This window comes from Habropoda laboriosa, unplaced genomic scaffold (assembly GCF_001263275.1).
Source record: "Habropoda laboriosa isolate 0110345459 unplaced genomic scaffold, ASM126327v1 scaffold110, whole genome shotgun sequence".
Lineage (NCBI taxonomy): Eukaryota > Metazoa > Arthropoda > Insecta > Hymenoptera > Apidae > Habropoda > Habropoda laboriosa.
In genome coordinates, this window is record NW_017100243.1 from 192,285 (window position 1) to 211,526 (window position 19,242).

At 35.6% G+C, this 19,242-nt stretch overlaps 2 protein-coding genes across 2 annotated transcripts; both read left to right on the forward strand.

Annotated features, from left to right (window-relative positions):
- Nucleotides 1–824: 824 nt before the first annotated feature.
- Nucleotides 825–2,522, forward strand: LOC108572094 (tigger transposable element-derived protein 1-like). The gene has a single exon (XM_017934286.1). The coding sequence runs from the start codon at nucleotides 825–827 to the stop codon at nucleotides 2,520–2,522; it is 1,698 nt and encodes a 565-aa protein (XP_017789775.1).
- Nucleotides 2,523–8,056: 5,534 nt separating this feature from the next.
- Nucleotides 8,057–17,545, forward strand: LOC108572098. The gene is made up of 12 exons (XM_017934290.1): nucleotides 8,057–8,158; nucleotides 8,336–8,545; nucleotides 8,624–8,824; nucleotides 8,912–9,051; nucleotides 9,120–9,374; nucleotides 9,441–10,096; nucleotides 13,074–13,291; nucleotides 13,384–13,565; nucleotides 13,664–13,846; nucleotides 13,915–14,656; nucleotides 15,796–16,025; nucleotides 16,981–17,545. The coding sequence occupies exons 1-12, from the start codon at nucleotides 8,117–8,119 to the stop codon at nucleotides 17,306–17,308; spliced, it is 3,387 nt and encodes a 1,128-aa protein (XP_017789779.1). The 5' UTR covers nucleotides 8,057–8,116; the 3' UTR covers nucleotides 17,309–17,545.
- The last annotated feature ends 1,697 nt before the right edge of the window (nucleotides 17,546–19,242 follow it).

A 19,242-nucleotide genomic window follows, 5' to 3' on the forward strand; every position in this document is an offset into this window, starting at 1 on the left:
ATTCTACAGTCGAGACTGTTGTAACACGGTTAATTCGGAGTGTATTGTATCGAAGACGTGTTAAGAGAGACCGTGAATTGGTAGAAAGTAGGGGAATGGGTTTCGTGTTCTGTGGAAACCGTGTTCTCGGAGGACTGCGCTCGAGAACTGGCGAAAGTTAAATGAAAGTTAAAAGCGTTAAATGAAATTTAGAAATAATAGAAACCCAAAGAATTTATTTTGTTTTTTTTTTATGATTTTAATAGTTCGTATATTAAATCAAAGATAGGATAAACAGTTATTCAGACTTTTTATAAATCTAAGAAATACAAATTATAATAATAAACACTTATTAGAAAGCAAATAACATTACTAATTTTTATTATCACTGTCGTCTGGAGTATGTTTTTCTTTATCAAATTTAAAGGTTCGTTGGAAATATCCATCTATATTATCAAATTTGACACGAACTTATGGGACGACCTAATATAAAGAAACCGGACTCGATTAACAAACCACCTGAAATTTGAAAACAACCCTCGATCCAATAATCTTCTCCTGCATTTAGAAGAAATAAAGAATCTTCTGCCGTAGCTCGAATTATTTTCCGAAATTCCCCAACCGTCTCGGTTTCATTCATAGAATAGAAATAGAAATTTTCAAATAAATTCAGTCCCCTGTGCGGGCCAATCCCAAATGTGCGGTGTTTGGGCACCGTGCAAGAGATACAAATAAAAAGCGCAACAGATATTCGAAACACCTAAGAGAAAATGATTGCCAAAAATCACTCGAGGCAATAAGCATTACTGAACGTTCTTCAAACAATTAAATTTCAGCCTCGAACGATGCCTAACAGCGGAAAGAAACGCCGTCTAAAGTTCATCTCGCTAGAGTTAAAAGAACGAATCTTAGATCGTCTTAAAAAGGGAGAAAGGGTAAGGCACGTTGCGACAGACTTAGGTTTAAACGAGGCGACGATCAGATGTATACAGAAAAATGAAGAAACGATTAGATCGTCTATTGCCGCGAGTTCTTCCACGTCCGCGATTAAGACAGCTCGTTCTAGAGCCCCGATCCTCGAGAAGATGGAGAAAGCGCTGATCGATTGGATCGACGAGAGCTCGAAAGAGCGAACTAAACCCGACAGCAACGATCTCAAACTTAAAGCTATGCAAATTTACAAACATCTGATAGAAACCGGTGAATCTCCTCTGATCCCTGAATTTGACGCGAACAAGGACTGGTTCTATCGTTTCAAGAAACGTTTCTCCCTGAAGAACATGAGAAGACCAAGGAAAAGTACGTCGATCGACACCGAAGCTGCCAAAGCGTATCCAGAGGAATTGCAAAGAATCATCGCACAACGTGGATACTCGGCTCGTCAAGTCTTCAACGCCGCTAAAACAACTTTCTGCTGGAAGAAACTGCCGAAAATCACGTTTATCACGAACGAAGGGAAGAAAGTCACTCGAAGTTTCAGCGTATCGAGCGACCGTGTAACTCTGCTAATGTGCAGCAACGCAACAGGCGATCACATCGTGAAACCAATGCTAGTTTACAAGCACTTGAATCCTCATGCGATGAGAAACATGAATAAAAACGCATTATCGGTCTACTGGACCGCGAGTAAAACTGCTCGCGTGACAGCTGATCTGTTCGAGAAATGGTTTCTAAACTATTTCGTTCCAAGCGTGGAGAGTTACTTGAAAGAGGAGAATCTCGATTTCAAAGTTCTGCTGATACTAGACGGCGCACCGAGTTATCCGCGAGATTTGAATCATCCAATCGTGGAAGTAACATTTCTACCACCGAAAACAGCCTCCTTGATTCAGCCGTTGAATCAAGGAGTTATATCCACATTTAAGACATACTTCATCGAGGGATTGTTGGAGTGGGTCTTGGTAGCGGATCACGACGAAGACGTCGAAGCGATGAAGGCGTGGAGACTTCTCTCGATGTTAGACTGCTTGGAGATCGTCTCTTCGTCTGTTGACAAGTTACGACCATCGACTTTGAACGCTGGTTGGAGGAACATATGGCCGGAGTCGGTTCAATGCGAAAACCTGATCGAGCCGGTGGAATGCAGGATCGACTACATAATGGACCATGCTAAGATCATAGGAGGGAAAGCTTTCGTTCACATGAATCGTGAGGATATTGAGGAATTATTGGTGGACGAAGAGGGCGACGAGGTAGATTTGGTGAAAGTGAAATCTGAGATAGAGAAGACGAATTCGGAGGAGGTTAGTGCCGGCGTGGACTTGGAAATTGAGAATTTTCTGAAAAGTATAGAGAAAGGTATAAATTTGGCGGAACAGTTGGAGTCCCATTTTGTGAATACGGATACTTGTGTTGAGAGAAGTAGAAGATTCAGGGAAGGACTTCAGAAGTGTTTGGTTCCGTATTATAAACTTTGTAGAGAACTGTCGAGAAAGCGTAAACGAAAGGTGGAGCATGGAAATGAAGATGCTGCGGAAGAAAGTTCGGATCAGGAGAAACGTTCTCTTATTATGCTCAGTAGTGACGAAGAAACCCAGAATTAGAGTCTATTTTTTAATATTAATATTGTGAGATTGGAATTTTTATATCGAAACTTAATATTGGTTCGTTGGGAGTACTTTCAGCGGTTTAAGTCGAGGTGAAACGAAACGATTTGGGAGAGGATTGGTTGATAAGTGTGAGTGATAACGTTGGTGTGTTATCACCTGAAGGAATTGTAGTTGTGTGGATGTTTGGAATTGTTGATTAAATTTGTGGAATGATTGATAAAGGGAATTTTGGAGTAGGAAGATTAATGTGTAATGTAAGATTGAATTATGATATGTTATTATATTAATGATAACGTGGGGATGAAATGTTATTTGTTGCGAATGATAAGGTAGAAAATGATAATTCTACCCAATCGGTTGGAATAAAACTTGTACAATGTAAATTATGGTATGTGGATGATTGTTGATAAAGAGAGATCTTTTTAGTAGTTCGAGTCAATTGTTGAGTTCGACTGATAGGATATGAGTGATAGTATTGAAATAAAGTTTGTAGTATGTATCAGTATTTTTTTACAGTATTTTACAGTCAATTTAAATCCACCCTGTACACTACATTCACTTTCTTTTGCAAGAAACTTATTGTTTAAACAATATTCTGTTGCAAAGTTAAGTAGACTATGTTATAGTTACGTTTCATTATAATTGCAACCAGTGCTGATGTTGTAATCATATTTTAGGCTGAATCGGTAATGTTGGAAGCGACACGGATATGGTAAGGGCAGCCACAGCCCTCCTGACGTAGATGAAAAAATATATCAGGTGTTATAGGTATATTCTGTACCTTGCCTATGATTCTAAGTTCTTGAAACTTCTCATAATATTCATTATTTTTTTTATTTTGTATCCTATTTCGATGTATAGTAGGGAATTTCAGTGATTAATGTAAAATTTTTTGGTTGATTCATATAATTAATTTTTGTGTAATTCGTATTGGAATATGGTGATGCATCATCAGTAGCCGTGCTTACTACGAAGGATAACTCGTCGAGGTATTTATCAATACAAAAATTAATAAAACAAGGAAAAGAATAGAGTAAGACAAGGATAACGCTAGAGAAATGAGTTAAACAAGGAAAGAAATAGCGGTAGATAAGAATAGCATTACAGCAATGAGTTAGGGTAGACGATAAAAAATTTTACAAATCGAGAGTAACGCCATCTCGTGTTTGGATCCACGAACTGCCGACTTGTTACGCGGGACACAGAATGTGAACAGAGGTATTAGACAAGGAAAGCACTAGTGTGCGACAAGGACAGAGAGATAAACGTTTCCTATTGGCTGACGGGCTCCTAAGCTACACCTCCCACGGGCTAAATCAGTCAGCCAGGCAAAAATCATTAATAACTCAATAATTAGGATGATTCTGTGAACTTTTAGAATTGAAGAATAAAGTATGGACCCTTAGCAACTTTCCCATATAATTTTTATTGTTCTAGACCCTCTCAATAATTAGTTATTAATAATTTTATTACGTGATGTCGGGACGATACCGCATACCGTCAAGTATCTTTTTGGTTTTTCAATAATTTCATAGCTTTCTACTAAATTCCCATGCAACTAACTGTATGCGTTTGAAAGGCAACTCCTTTAGCTAAATTCTTTTGTAACTTTTATTAACATATTCGGTTTAGTTTAGGAGTCATTAAACATTATACGGGAGCATCTCCTATTCGTCGTACTCGAGTATAGTCGACTGTTATAAATAAATGCTAATATCTCATAAACCACATCACTTACGCACTTAAAAATGATTGTAGAATACAGGCAAAGGTTCACTCTAAATTCTACATGCTTGAAAGTGCAAAACAAATTACACATTTTCGTGAAAATAACGGAAATTCGTTAGATGAAATGCGATGAGTGCAGTACTCACCCAAATAATGTTTAATAACTCTTAAATTACAAGGGTTATGTTAATAAAAATTATAAAAGAATGTAACTAAAGGAGTTGCCTTTCAGATGCATATAGTTTGTTGCATGGGAATTTAGTAGAAAGCTATGAAATTATTGAAAAACCGTTAAGATACTTGACGGTAAGCGGTAACGTCTCGACATCACGTACTAAAATTATTAATAACTAATTATCGAAAGGGGTTAGAACATTAAAATTTATGTAAAAAGTTGCTAAAGGTTGGCACTTCTTTCTTAAATTCTAAAAGTTCACAAATTCATCGCAAATAATGAGTTATTAAATATTATTGGATGACTACTACACTCGTCGCATTACAGCTTAACGGATTTTCGTCGTTTCCACGAAAATGCATGATTAATTTTGCACTTTAAAGCATGTAGAATCTAGAACTGACTTTTCTTTATATTCTGCAATTAGATTGGTAACCGTAAGTACCGTGGTTTTTTAGATATTAGCAATTGTTTGTAACAGTCGACTATACTCAAGTACGACGAATAGGAAACGCTCCCGTATAATGTTTAATAATTAATAAACTAAACAGAATATGTTAATAGAAATTATAAAAGAATTTAGCTAAAGGAGTTGCCTTTCAAACGCATATAGTTACATGCATGGGAATTTAGTAGAAAGCTATGAAATTATTGAAAAACCGGAAAGATACTTGTCGGTATGCGGTATCGTCCCGACATCACGTAATAAAATTGTTAATAACTAATTACTGAGAGGGTCTAGAACAATAAAAATGATATTGAAAGCTGCTAAAGGTCCGCACTTCTTTCTTCAATTCTAAAAGTTCACAAATTCATCGTAAATAATGAGTTATTAAATATTATTGGATGACTACTACACTCGTCGCATTCAAGCCTAACGGATTTTCGTCGTTTTCACGAAAATGCGTAATTTATTTTGCACTTTCAAGCATGTAGAATTTAGAGTGAATCTTTGCCTGTATTCTACAATCACTTTTAAGTGCGTACGTGATGTGGTTTATGAGGTATTAGCATTTGTTTATAACAGTCGACTATACTCGAGTACGACGAATAGGAGACGCTCTCGTATAATGTTTAATAACTCCTAAACTAAACCGAATATGTTAATAAAAGTTACAAAAGAATTTAGCTAAAGGAGTTGCCTTTCAAACGCATACAGTTAGTTGCATGGGAATTTAGTAGAAAGCTATGAAATTATTGAAAAACCGTAAAGATACTTAACGGTATGCGGTATCGTCCCGACATCACGTAATAAAATTATTAATAACTAATTATTGAGAGGGTCTAGAACAATAAAAATTATATGGAAAGTTGCTAAAGGTCCGCACTTCTTTCTTCAATTCTAAAAGTTCACAAATTCATCGTAAATAATGAGTTATTAAATATTATTTTATGACTACTACACTCGTCGCATTAGAGCTTACCGGATTTTCGTCGTTTTCACGAAAAAGCATGATTAATTTTGCACTTTAAAGCATGTAGAATGTAGAACGGACTTTTCTTTATATTCTGCAATTAGTTTGGTAACCTTAAGTGGCGTGGTTTTTTAGATATTAGCAATTGTTTATAACGTCGACTATACTCGTGTACGATGAATAGGAGACGCTCTCGTATAATGTTCAATAACTCCTAAACTAAACCGAATATGTTAATAAAAGTTATAAAAGAATTTAGCTAAAGGAGTCGCCTTTCAAACGCATACAGTTAGTTGCATGGGAATTTAGTAGAAAGCTATGAAATTATTGAAAAACCAAAAAGATACTTGACGGTATGCGGTATCGTCCCGACATCACATACTAAAATTGTTAATAACTAATTATTGAGAGGGTCTAAAACAATAAAAATTATATGGGAAAGTTGCTAAGGGTCCATACTTCATTCTTCAATTCTAAAAGTTCATAGAATCATCCTAATTATTGAGTTATTAATGATTTTTGCCTGGCCTGCTGATTTAGCCTGTGGGAGGTGGAGCTTAGGAGAACGCCAGCCAATAGGAAACGTTTATCTCTCTGTCCTTGTCGCACACTAGTGCCTTCCTTGTCTAATACCTCTGTTCACATTCTGTGACCCGCGTAATGAGTCGGCATTTCGTGGATCCAAACACGAGATGGCGTTACTCTCGATTTGTAAAATTTTCTATCCTTGTCTATCCCTATATCTGTCCTTGTCTAACACGTGATACTATTGTTATCCTTGTTTACCCGTATACCTTTCCTTGTCTATCTCATTTCTCTAGTGCTATCCTTGTCTACCCCTATATCTTTCCTTGTCTAACACGTGATACTATTGGTATCCTTGTCTATCCATATATCTTTCCTTGTCTAACTCATTTCTCTAGTGCTATCCTTGTCTGTCCGTATTCCTTTCCTTGTCTTACTCGTGTATCTTGCAGAAAATCGTCAGAAATGAAGTATTATCAGGTTAATTGATTTTTAAAATAGAAATTCTTTGAATTTTTCAGTTTCAACAATAGTTATTGTAAATTAGAGCATAATTGCACATACGACGCAGTTTAAAATTGATACTTACTATAAATTTATAATTGCTTTAACATTATTAATAACGTGTATAGTAAAATAAAGTTTTTGGTTTATCTTCAAGTACTTTAATTAAAGAATAATTAGTGTTTAATAACAATTGATAAATAACAATTAGATGGTAGTTTATAATTCATGAATGTATTAAATAAAATTATTGTATGTTTTAACTTAATAAACCAGCATAATTGATTAATTTCTCGTTGAATTAACAATTACATGCAGTAGATTAGTTAGAAATTATTTATAACTTTTACTTACCATTTGAAAATTAATGTTCTTTTTGTGTGAATACAGATGGAACTTCCAGGGTATCACAGGAATTAAGGAGAGGATTTCAGCATCAGGAAAAAGGCAGAAATGCAATTATTTATTGTAAGATTATAGTACAAAATATATTTTACAAAAGGTTACAATATACCAGTATTGTTTTACAGCATTTTACAATCTATTTAATTCTCCCTTACATACCACGTTCATTTTCTTTTGCAAACAACTCATTGTTTAAACAATATTCTATTACAAAGTTAATGTATATATTATATATTTAGAAGTATAGAATTCTATGCTTCGTGTACGAGTATATGTTATCCTATACCTTATTCGTAATTTCATAGTTATGTTTAGTTGTAATTCCATCCAGTATTAATGTTATCATCTTATTCTATGCTGAATCGGTAACGTTGGAAGCAACGCTATAATAAATTTCTAGGTATTATATTACATCTCACAGTTTTCCCGCGAAAGAAAAAAATATAACTAGGGGAAGGCCAACCTAACTGTACCACGGAACATAAATGAACAAAGATTAGAAACTATTTCGTGGTTTCGGCACCACGAATTAACGACAATTCTTCTTTTTTATACTATGGCGCTAAAATTAAGAATAGTAAATTTTGCTTGAGAATCGCAATGTGTAGACTTTATAGTTGGTTCACATGAGTCCCGAAGCATGACGTCTTAATAATTTTTTAACTCTACAATTTTTACAAGTTATTTTATGATGTTTTCTCACCTGTTATGTACTTGAATAACACTGTTTGATTTATGCCAAGCACAGTGCTGTAGTTTGTGTTGAATGTGGATACAACTGTAATATGAAGTATTTTTATTTATAAGTAATCTTGTGACTAACAAAATTTGCAGATATGAGTAATATTTACATTCAAGAACCACCCACCTCGGGTAAAGTAAGTATTAATTTAAGATATTTTAATGCATTCTCTTTGTTTTTAAAACCATAACCTATAATACTATTTACAAATTTCTATATTAAAAGATGTACACGTATTCCACACTAACAATATAACAAATTTTGTTTTAAGTGTATTTTATTTTATCAAAATTAATGTATTTGTCGTAAATAGGTAATACTGAAAACAACAGTTGGTGATATTGATTTGGAATTATGGGCAAAAGAGGCTCCTAAAGCGTGTAGAAACTTCATACAACTATGTTTGGAGGGCTATTATGATGATACCATATTTCATAGAATTATCAAAGGATTCATAGCACAAGGTGGTGATCCAACAGGTACAGGAGAAGGTGGTGAAAGTATATATGAACAACCATTTAAAGTAAGTTTGCATTTAAAGACAAAATTAACTTTGTTATTGTTTTTATTAAAAAATAACTACTAAATGTACATGTTTTAGGATGAATTTCACACAAGGCTACGGTTTTGCAGACGTGGCTTACTTGCTATGGCTAATGCTGGGAAAGATGATAATGGTTCCCAGTTCTTTTTTACTTTTGCTGCTGCACCAGAATTGCAGAATAAGCATACAATATTTGGTAAAGTTACTGGGGAAACTGTATATAACATGCTGAAACTTGAAGAAGCACTTGTAGATGAGGTAAATTCAATGTTTTTATATAATCTTATAATTGCATTAAAAAAATTAAAAAAGATTTAATAATTTGTAATTTTTTTTGGTTTCTAGAATGATAGACCACTTTATCCACCAAAAATTACAAAAACAGAAATATTGAGCAATCCATTTCCTGATATTGAACCAAGGATAACAACAAAAAAGAATGAGGAAATAAAGGATAGTACAAAGACTAAAAAGACAGGAGTAAAGTAAGATGAATAAGTGTGTTAGCATTAATTTTTGTTAATATATTTCACGATAAAATATTCTATTGCAGAAATTTTAATCTTTTGTCATTTGGTGAAGAAGCAGAGGAAGATGAAGAAGAATCTTCGATATTAAATAAACAATTTAGTAGTAAAGGCAAGTCAGCACATGACCACTTAAGTGATCCAAAATTAAGTTCACAAACAGCTGTTGAACCAGCAGGCCCTCCAAGTAAAAAAATGAAGGAAGATCGTAGTAGCGATTGGGAAAGTGATGAAGATACAAAAACTCCAGAAGAATTAGAAGCTATAAAAAAAGAAAAAGAGTATGTTTATTACACATATATTCTTATTTAAAATGGGAATTTTTATTTACAATATTGTATCCCCAGAGCAATGACAGAAAGAATAAAAAATAAATTAAGAGATTCAAAAAAGGAACCTAAGAAAACGGAAAATTACAAAGTAGATGATGATGATGAAGGTGAAGGTGAAGGTGAAAAAGATACAAAGGAAGATGATTATTACTTTGGCAAAGAGATTAGAAAAGAAATTCGGGACTTAAAACGTGATGTTCAAAATGAAAAGAAAGCAAAAGAAGCTGATAAAAAATTAAAACAGGAACAAGAAGAAAAAAAAGAGATGAAAACGGAAATTATGAGACAATATATAGAAACTCAAGAGAAATATAAAGAAGCAAAGTCAAAGATTCCTAAAAAAGGCAAAACTCGTGAAGACTTTACTATGGAGTTATTAAAGAAATTTAAATCTAAACTTCAAAATGCCAAAGAGACTAAAACAGAGAGATCGCCGAGTCCACCAAAAAAAGGAAACAGCAAAGAAGATGATTTTGACCCAAACGATGAATCTTGGATGGTACACACATTACATTGTGAGGAAATGGCACCTGTTCTTGCTAAAGATGCAAGCACAAAAGACGACGATTGGTTTGAAATTTATGATCCTCGAAATCCGCTTAATAAAAGACGAAGAGGAGAAAAATCGCAAAAACCAAGAGATGATAAAAATAGATTGTCTGATTCTCATCGTAAATAATAATATCGTATTTAATTTTATAGTTTAATATGCAAGTAACATTAAAACTTTTACGTTACTTGCTTACTGTACAGAATTATGTATAAAATGTATATTACATTAAATACATTTCTTTTTTTAAACAAAAGTCACACTCTGATATGTTTATTGAACAAACGAATAACTTTTGTAAATGGTAATTTTCAACTTTAAAAAGTTAACTTTTTAGTAGTACTTTTTAGATAAATAACATCATTAATTTTGTATCTTGATACTAGCTATGAAAGAATATTTAAATATGTGTCTTCGGTGCCGTATGGTCTTGTTTACCAGACTTCAAGAGATAACTTTAATATTTTGATGGTAAAAGCGGATAACGGTAGTGCTATGATTTTGTGCAAATAGACATGTAGATCGGAGCTTATCCCGGGCACAGTAAAAGTTGATAAGGCACTGATACAAAGCATGACATATTCGTTCACTGATTCAGTCGATCTGTTGACAGCGAACGATACGCATCGTGTATTTCTGTAACTTCGTGATCCAGTAAATGTTATTAAATGTTTCATATGATAAATTATACGTTCTCTAAGTGTTAATAAAAGTATAAGCTAAATAATCTTCCAAACAGGAAGATAGACGAAGTAGTCCTTTTAATTATATTATACAATAAAAATCATTTGTTAAGATAAAATTTTGCAATCGAGAAAGTTTATTATTATTTTTTACAAATTACATACTATAAGTTTCAATGAATTATAGAAATTTATAATTTGTGTTTGTGTGTGTTATTGTTCCAAACATCATCCACGTGTAAAAATAGTGATATTGAGTGTGTTCTATGCGACTCTTCCACGAGGAGAATGTCAACGACGCCATTAAAAATAGATATGCTTGGTATGCTTTGTTTCGTTTATACATGTTATCAGTTATTTTAAAAATATATCAGTAATACGATAATCATTATTCCCTTCCCTGAAATATTTTAATACTATAAATCGTCATGTTTTTCTAGAATAAATTATTTACTACATGTAATCATCGTCAATTGTTTATTTCTGAACAAATTTAATATATTCATGCCAAGGCAAACTGCGTATTTTAACTACTGAATCTCTTTCGTGACTCTTCACCTTTTTCCTTTACCACGTGGTAAAATTCAATGTGTACGTTATATAGAGGTGTATAAGTACATATCGTGTATATACACGTACACATACCATAATCTGGTAGCGGAGCTTTAAACACGCCCCATCAAAATCGTATTAGCATTGATAGGTGAATTAACTAATTATGCAATGACAGTATTTACTTAAGCCACTGTAAGTAGCAAGGAAATATATTGTCCTTTGAAACGGAATATAATACATTCACTCTTTAATCGTATATTCTTCTTTAATGTAGCTCATTTAATCATAATAACAGTATAAATAATCTCCCTTCGCAAGATAGAACAAGTTTTATTATTAAATTCCTATCTTACTGTACCTATATAAGGGTTCTTGCGTGTATGCGTACGTCGTTGTAAACGAGAGACGATTAGAACAGTACGGATGTTGTAAAATAAAGAGCATTATACTATGTCTTATCGTTCAGTGAAACGAGTGTACCGTCTGATGATTTTATCAATTTTCATAATTTTATATTTTTGAATTTCTTACAGACAATTCGAACGCAACATTTATTTGTCATTGATTCATCTATTATGCAAAATAGATATTTAGCGGAACTTCGAAAAGTTGAATTACCTTACAGAAAAGCTACTAAAGTAATCACGCTGCTTTACCTCTACAATTTTCTTGCAATTTGTAATCGGTTCTATACTTTCCAATGGCACTTTGTTCGTTACGCACATTCCGAACTCTTCGAAGCTTCGCCTTAGAAATTGTCTCCAATAGAAACGGCAAAAAACACAATTTCTTCGAAAAGAATCGTTCGATCGTAGATGTTAGTCTCTGTATGGTACGAATATTTGTCGTCATCACTGATTATTATTTATCCTGAACGTATCTCGATCGAAACACACGTACTTTGTTGCTATAGACGGTGTCAACAAGATAGCGACTCGAAAAATTGAGAACCGCTGTTACACGTGGCATCGTACCAAAATAAAACCCCGAATTTCACTGTACACGTATACCCGATCTTCTACAATTGTCAAATCGTCTAAGTAAAAGTTAGGTTAGTCTATTTTCCTCAAATTGGAAACGTAAAATCCACAAATAAAAAGCTTGTCATTTACCCGCGTTTTCCTGAATATATCAGGTCACGTTACTTACGAGCATGCGCCATTAGCAGAATAACCAAACTGTTTTGAATTTGAAGTGTACGTGAGTAAGTGCCTAAGTACAGCGTTACAAAAATAGCACGATTGACGTGTAATTAAAAACAAAATTACCATGCCGTAATGTTTGGCGTACAGCAAGATATGTCGAATGTTTAATTACTTGAATTACTTGCGATGTTTGTATAGCACAATAAATAAACCAATAAACGTCTTTTGCTAGCTAAATATTTATTATCCTCCGAGTGAAAGATAGTAACCATTTGAAGATGGCGAATCCACATGTGCGTTCAACGAGTATTATCAACGTCTCGATGAATTCACGGGTACATGTGTACATATATCCGACAGAGAAAAAAAACTGGCCATGGACTTTATATGTACATTCCAGGAAAATAAATTTTTTTTACCTTTTAATTTATGTAAATAATTCAGATAATGACTTGATTATATGTACATTGTACAAGTGGTTAATATTTCGATACGGTTCGTAGTGTTCTGTACGTAAAGGGTTAAAGATCTCGACAGAATAAAAACAAAAATTTGAAACATTTCACTATTGAAAAAAATTTCCCTATACGACATTTCACTTAATTGTTTTTAAATCATATAAGCATTCGTTTTTTTTTTGTTTTTTTTTTTAAATTAATTTCGGATAATCGAAATTGGAACGGAAAGATTCTCATGAGAGTTTTGGAATTCATAGAAGACGGTGCTCGTCCAAGAGACTGGCAGCCCCGTAGATCTCAGTACAAGGTACCGCTCAGGCTATTGCGATTATGTTTACTGGGAATGTTTCTTCCCGCGGTATTGGTGGCGGGACCGATGTACTTGCGATATCGCGTTTATTCCGAGCAGCTGTACCCTTTAACCGTCTCCGATCAACGGCTTATCGACGCGAAAGTGTCTACCATTTGGTGTCAGGTAAGTTAATTCCCCACTTTATCTTCTACTTATTGCGTATCAATGCAGCCAGCGGCGTACGAAAAATATTTCGAAGTTACGATTCTTCGCAGAGCCAGATGATCAAAGCGAATGCAACGTTCAACGCTTATCTGATGAACGATGAACCCAAAGTGAAAACCGAGGCCCTACCTGTCTCTATGACGAGACATTTAATACTGGAGGACGACATGAAGGAGTATTGGGGCTTTTATCTACTTCGCGGTAGCAGCGTTACCGTTTCAACTTGCGTAAGGTAGGTAATGTAAACATTCGAATAAAAATATTTGTATTAAAAGATACGATTAAGAGAGTATGTACAGTTTTGTAGAAATATACTATACTTTACGGTAGATGGCCTGGCGCTTCCTTGACGATAATTCGCGGGCACAAACATCTCCACGAGTGCGCTTTTATCGGTGACGATAGCAGCGAAGAGTTGGAGGAATTTCTGGAAGTAGCTAAAGAAAGTGGACTTCTTTCGGTGAATGAAACTCTTCGGATAATTCGTTTTAGTAAAAGAAATTGCTTTTTTACGTTAGAAACGAGCGAAGTAACGCAGAATTTGTGTGTGCTTTTTGGTAGAATAACACTGAGAGTCCAAGCAACATGCCGGATAAGATGAAGAGGGTCCAGCAGGGGATACAGTTTCACCACAAGGATCACGCTCACCTTTTGAACAATTCGAAACACATAACGAACGCGATGTCGCATCATTACAACAGTCACGAATTGGACGCTAAAGCGATGAAAGTGATTCTCAGCGAACTCTTCGCTAAAACCGTCGGCACGAAGAAAATGCAAAAAGAGAATCCTCATCATCACTATGAAGGCACTTTCGTGGAAACGGACAATATCGACAAGCCACCGGTGCAATTTCCCTCGAACGATACGCATAAAGTAAGCGATAAACAGGTGGAAAATAACATAATGAAAACCTTCGAAGAAGTGTTGAAGAAGCAAAGCGTGGTGAATGTTACCAAAGAAGAATTAGTGGAAAAGCATGGAAAATTAGGGCATGGAATGGTTCAGGAGAATGAGACAACCAAAGAGAAAGTGGTGGTTAAACTTGAAGAGGAATCATCGGGAGAAGTGTTCCAAGACGTTTTGAACAAGATCAGTTCTCTGGGTTATCGTGGCAAGAAGATCCTGAAAAGGTTGATGGATGAGATCGAGAAGACGGGTTCCGAGGGTGAATCTTTGCGAGAAGTGGTGAACAAGACGATGAACGATCAAACGCTTTCGGACGCAGAGAAACGTAGAAGAAGAAGAGATTTGATTCTCTCCTCACCTCTGCACAAAGAATTAACTGAGGAAGACGAAGACGGCGATGCTGCAATCGAAGAGGTAGAGTAATTTATTTTGAATACACTATACATACAGGGTGTCTGTTTTATCCCAATACAGCGAAATATCTTTTAAGGAAGTGATGTTAGGGAAAAAATGTTTTAACAAAGGTTGTTTGGGTAGGGGGGGATTATGTGGTATAAATATTTGTTTTCGTACAGGGTATGGTGGGGGATATTTCAAAGTCAGTCTAATTTTTTTAAATGGAATGCTATATTTTTTGATACCTAATACGATAGTGTACGTTAAGACGAGTCCAACGAGGTGCGAAGGTCGTAAAATTGCGAAAAACCGGGAGCCGGACCTATTGAGATAAAACAGACACCCTGTTTATCGTAACTGAAAAAGTAATAGTTATTACTCGAAGGAACTCGAGATGAAGAACCGTTTCAGAAAATTTTCCGCGGATTTGATCTCGCTGCGGCGGATTTCTACCGGGTGACTGATAAGAGAGAACATCTGCACGCGATATTGCAATGCGATAAAACATCGAAACGAGATTTTTGTCGAAGAAGGAAACCGATGTCACGAGATGTTCAACAGTTGACACAATTAAGTTAATTTTATCGGGTCGTAGACGGTACTCTTAGAGCGTGTATCATCTTCGATTCTGTAAATATTGTCGACGTGAAACACGATAACAGCCCAATTGAACAAATCGTAATCAGTGCTCTATCACGCGGAGAAGATATTGTGCCTCGTTAAAAACTTCTAAGCTATATAATTGTCCGTCGTTCGTATCTGCAATTTACCTGCGCGCAAATTTCCTCCGGAATGTGTGAGAGTTTTCTTATCGGGATATTTTCAAGACAATGTTAATATTTGCCGGAGAGACGGTTTTACCGGTGAACAATCGAGCGTTCTTGTTTGAGATGTATCGCTCGATGTTTCATCGCGCGTTATCAAATCCAGAGAGAGTGCGAACGATTAAGGATTACGAAAGGATTAAAGTAAAGACGTTTGTTTACAAGAAATCGAGAATAGGAAATGTTTCCCCGAATTCGTACCGGAGTTACGATAAACTACGAAAGTTCCGTTAGACAGTTGCTACGAGTAAAATATTATCTACTATCCTCATGATTAATTACCGTATGTGAAATTATTCCTGTTCTATCGCATCATTTCTGCTCGTACATCAGGATATGTTGAACCCAGATGGCATAGCCGAGGACAGAGGTACCGTGAACGAGACAACGTTGAACGATAGAAGCAACTCTGAATTCTGGAGTTCGTTCAGTAGCTCGGAAGAGAGGCTTCTCGAGTGCAAAGGACTGATCCTGAATCTACCATTAACTCCGCACAGGCATTGTACGCCGAAACACGAGGGCGAACACTCGACTGCTTCGTTTGCTAATACGGTTACATATCGGTAGGTAAAATTGAATATTTATAAACGTCTCTTAAGGAAATGGTAAAGATAAGCTGTTAAATCTTAGAAGATAGACAATTGTTTAGGTAGCCATATATTTCTACAGAGAATATCATTATTTCCCACTGTCCGCGTTGTTCCACGAATTTCGATAAACGATATCTGACAGCAGTACGACCTCTGTCAAGTATTTTTCTATTTAATTACAAGAATGTGTCAAATTTGACGAATTTGAGTAGATGTGGGGAGATACAACGGGAAGAGCCATCATGTTCGACAGGTTTATAAATTCACGATAATTTGTAAGTTTCGAAGGAACTTGAGGATTCTAGGTGTTTTGAAAAAATCCAATTTTATAGACACGAGAAATTTGGAGTTTTTAAGATCGCAAGTATCTTTGCTTTCTGACGTTTCTGTAATAGATACCAAGTGGAAGTGCGTAAGGTCTGTACAGTGAGATGGCTTATACTGATAACCTATCGCAACGAGAGATCATACGATGCAGAGCTTAGAAATTTCGCCAAGTGTCTCGTATTGACTTCGACTAGACTTCTTCTCTTGTAGATACTAAATATACATACATTCGAAAAGTTGGCGACGTGCAGTCTACAGCACGTTCACAGACGATACTCATTTGTTGCACTGACAAATTACGTAAATAGAAATCTCTGAATTCTCCTATTGCAACTTCTTATTCTGTAATTATATTCTTAGTAAAAAAAATTTCATTTGACCAAAAACGTTGATATTTCTATTAAATCTGAACTGTATCCCTTAATTAAAGTCCTACACATCAACTATCTGATTTAAACAATGGAACACGATTTTTATTTCGAATACTTTATAAATCATCAAGTATTTATAGAACGTCTTTATTTACCTATTAAAGCTGTATCGTTATCAGCATTTAATTAGTTGCTGAACAAATTCTCCAAAGATACAATCTATTTCCCAGAGTGCCAACGAACGGCTACTACTTCTTCGTCTTCAACTCGGAAAACGAGATTCAACCGAATTACTTGAGGGTACGCTTCGACCTCCTGAAGACCGTCTACAACATCTCAAACCCTGTCCAAGCCTGTAAGAACAGCACGGCGGAGTGTTCTTTGCCCTTTCGAATCTTCAGCAACGAGAGAACTGTGTTGGAATTACCCTTGAACGGCAATGACTCACAATGGAACGAAGAATACGTAGTAGTGTCAACGTGCGAGCCTAGGACAGCTATTTACCTGATCTGCATTATATCTGTTCCCTTGCTCATACTTTTGTTTGCCTTTCATTGACATCGCGCTGAGTCATTAACGAGGAAAGGACAGTATTCTGATCTCACGATGAGAACACTCGCTAAACAATGCTCACTTGTAAATATTATTTAAGCTTAACCCGATCAAAAGAGTGAGGACAAAACCATTGTCATAATTGGTGATAACGCGACAGTATTTCTTTCTTTCTTCTCGATACCTTCAATTGGCGGCTATGACAGACATAATCGAATTTTTTTTCTTGAGGAAAAATATCTATTCTGTAATATCGTGGGAAATTTTTCAATGGAATGGTAATTCGAATGAGTTAGTATAATTTTATGTTAAACAAGCGTGTGATGCGAGCGTAGGTGCTTGTTAAAATAATCGCTCGGCGCTTTTCTGTTACGTGAACGAACAAGCGAGATGTTTTTCATCTCTCCTCTTATCAACGCAGAACGATTAGCTTCGTTCTGTTAATGTTTGTATCCGCGATTAATGACATAATTCTCGATCGGTATCGGTAAACACGTAATCAGGTTGTTGTACTAAGTGCTGGAGGCTGTTCTCAAACGGAATCACGATCCGATCGTCGAAGCCAATATCGTAAATAGGGGGAAACAAAATTTTCCATCGTTTCGAACGTCGTGTCGAATTTATCGTTCAAGCGAATTAGAGATACCACTACAAAGTCATTCCGAAATTCTTTATTATCGTCCATTCTATTTATTGTATACCCTTGCGTATTGTATATTTATTACTCCGCTATACTACAATATACACGTTGTGCAATTGTACGCTTAACGACTAACCGAATATCGTGACAGTGATTTTTATGGATCTCTGAGGAAATTTACTTTACAGATTGTAGAGAATGTTTATATTTTCAATAAAAAAAAAAGAAATAAAACAACGACGAAGCGTAACAGAGAGAAAATTTCGTGTATCAGACTTGATTTCTTCTCGGAAGAGAAGAAAGAAAGGTAGCGCGACCGAAACGATGCTAATTAAGCGTCCCAGGGTAATCCTTTACGTCTCTCAACATCTTAAAAATTAATCTCCGTCCTATCTGTCCTTCTAATCCGTGAGATTAATACTTCATGCCGATGCAAGAGCCTCCCGACAACTTGACCCTGCGATTCCATGGCCGGGGGGATAGGAGAGGACGCGTTCTGGGGGTTTCGAGGGCGGGGCATCCCTTATCAGCACCGAACACTCGTGCCTTGCGCAGCCTCCGTAGCTTCAATGACTTTTTGAAGCGAATTCACCGGCACCACGGTTCGTCGTTCTTGTACGCGGACGTCCTTCCTTGATACTCATCTTGGAATATTACCAAAAGGATATCTTATCTGTGATTTCTTGTAACAACAGAAACTTTGCTCGAACGAAAAACATTTGTTGCACTGTCCTGTCGTTTCGTTGGCTCCTCGGAAATACGGAGTTTCTCCGACGAGAATAAACGTGTGTACGGTATTTCGCGGGTAGAAAATCGATCGTATGAAAATGTTATCTACGTTTCAATGGACTGTTTGCAGAACACTTTGGCTGGTTTCATACGTTGTTCAACGCTCTTGAAATTTTTCACCTTCTTTTCGGTTCAATGGATACATTCGTCGAGATCTGATAAATATATGAAATTTCTCAGATGTGTTGTATAGAGGGTGTCTGATAAATTGTAGCGTAATTGACAAAATAATTGGTAAGAAATGTAGAATAAAATTGTTCGATTGGTCGAGATAGAATTGATCTATTGCAAAGAAATGTTTATTTTTAATATTTAACACATTTTAATTGTTACACCTTGTGTATGGTAAATTGTAGTACGACTGAGAAGAAGGCGAGAAAGAAAATAAGTAAACGATATAGAATAAGGTTTTTTGATTGGTCGACTAGTTTCTGAGAAACATAATTCATAATATACAAGTATCGCACAGCTTGTGTGTGATCAAACTGTTAGCTTAAATTATGCTATAAAA

Bases quoted from the DNA above. Each gene is read 5' to 3' on its own strand.
- LOC108572094 (XM_017934286.1), top strand. From the start codon at position 825: ATGCCTAACAGCGGAAAGAAACGCCGTCTAAAGTTCATCTCGCTAGAG.
- LOC108572098 (XM_017934290.1), top strand. From the start codon at position 8,117: ATGAGTAATATTTACATTCAAGAACCACCCACCTCGGGTAAA. The intron at 8,825-8,911 runs GTAAATTCAATG...TTTGGTTTCTAG, and splicing joins AAGAAGCACTTGTAGATGAG to AATGATAGACCACTTTATCC. The intron at 14,657-15,795 runs GTAGAGTAATTT...CTCGTACATCAG, and splicing joins GCGATGCTGCAATCGAAGAG to GATATGTTGAACCCAGATGG.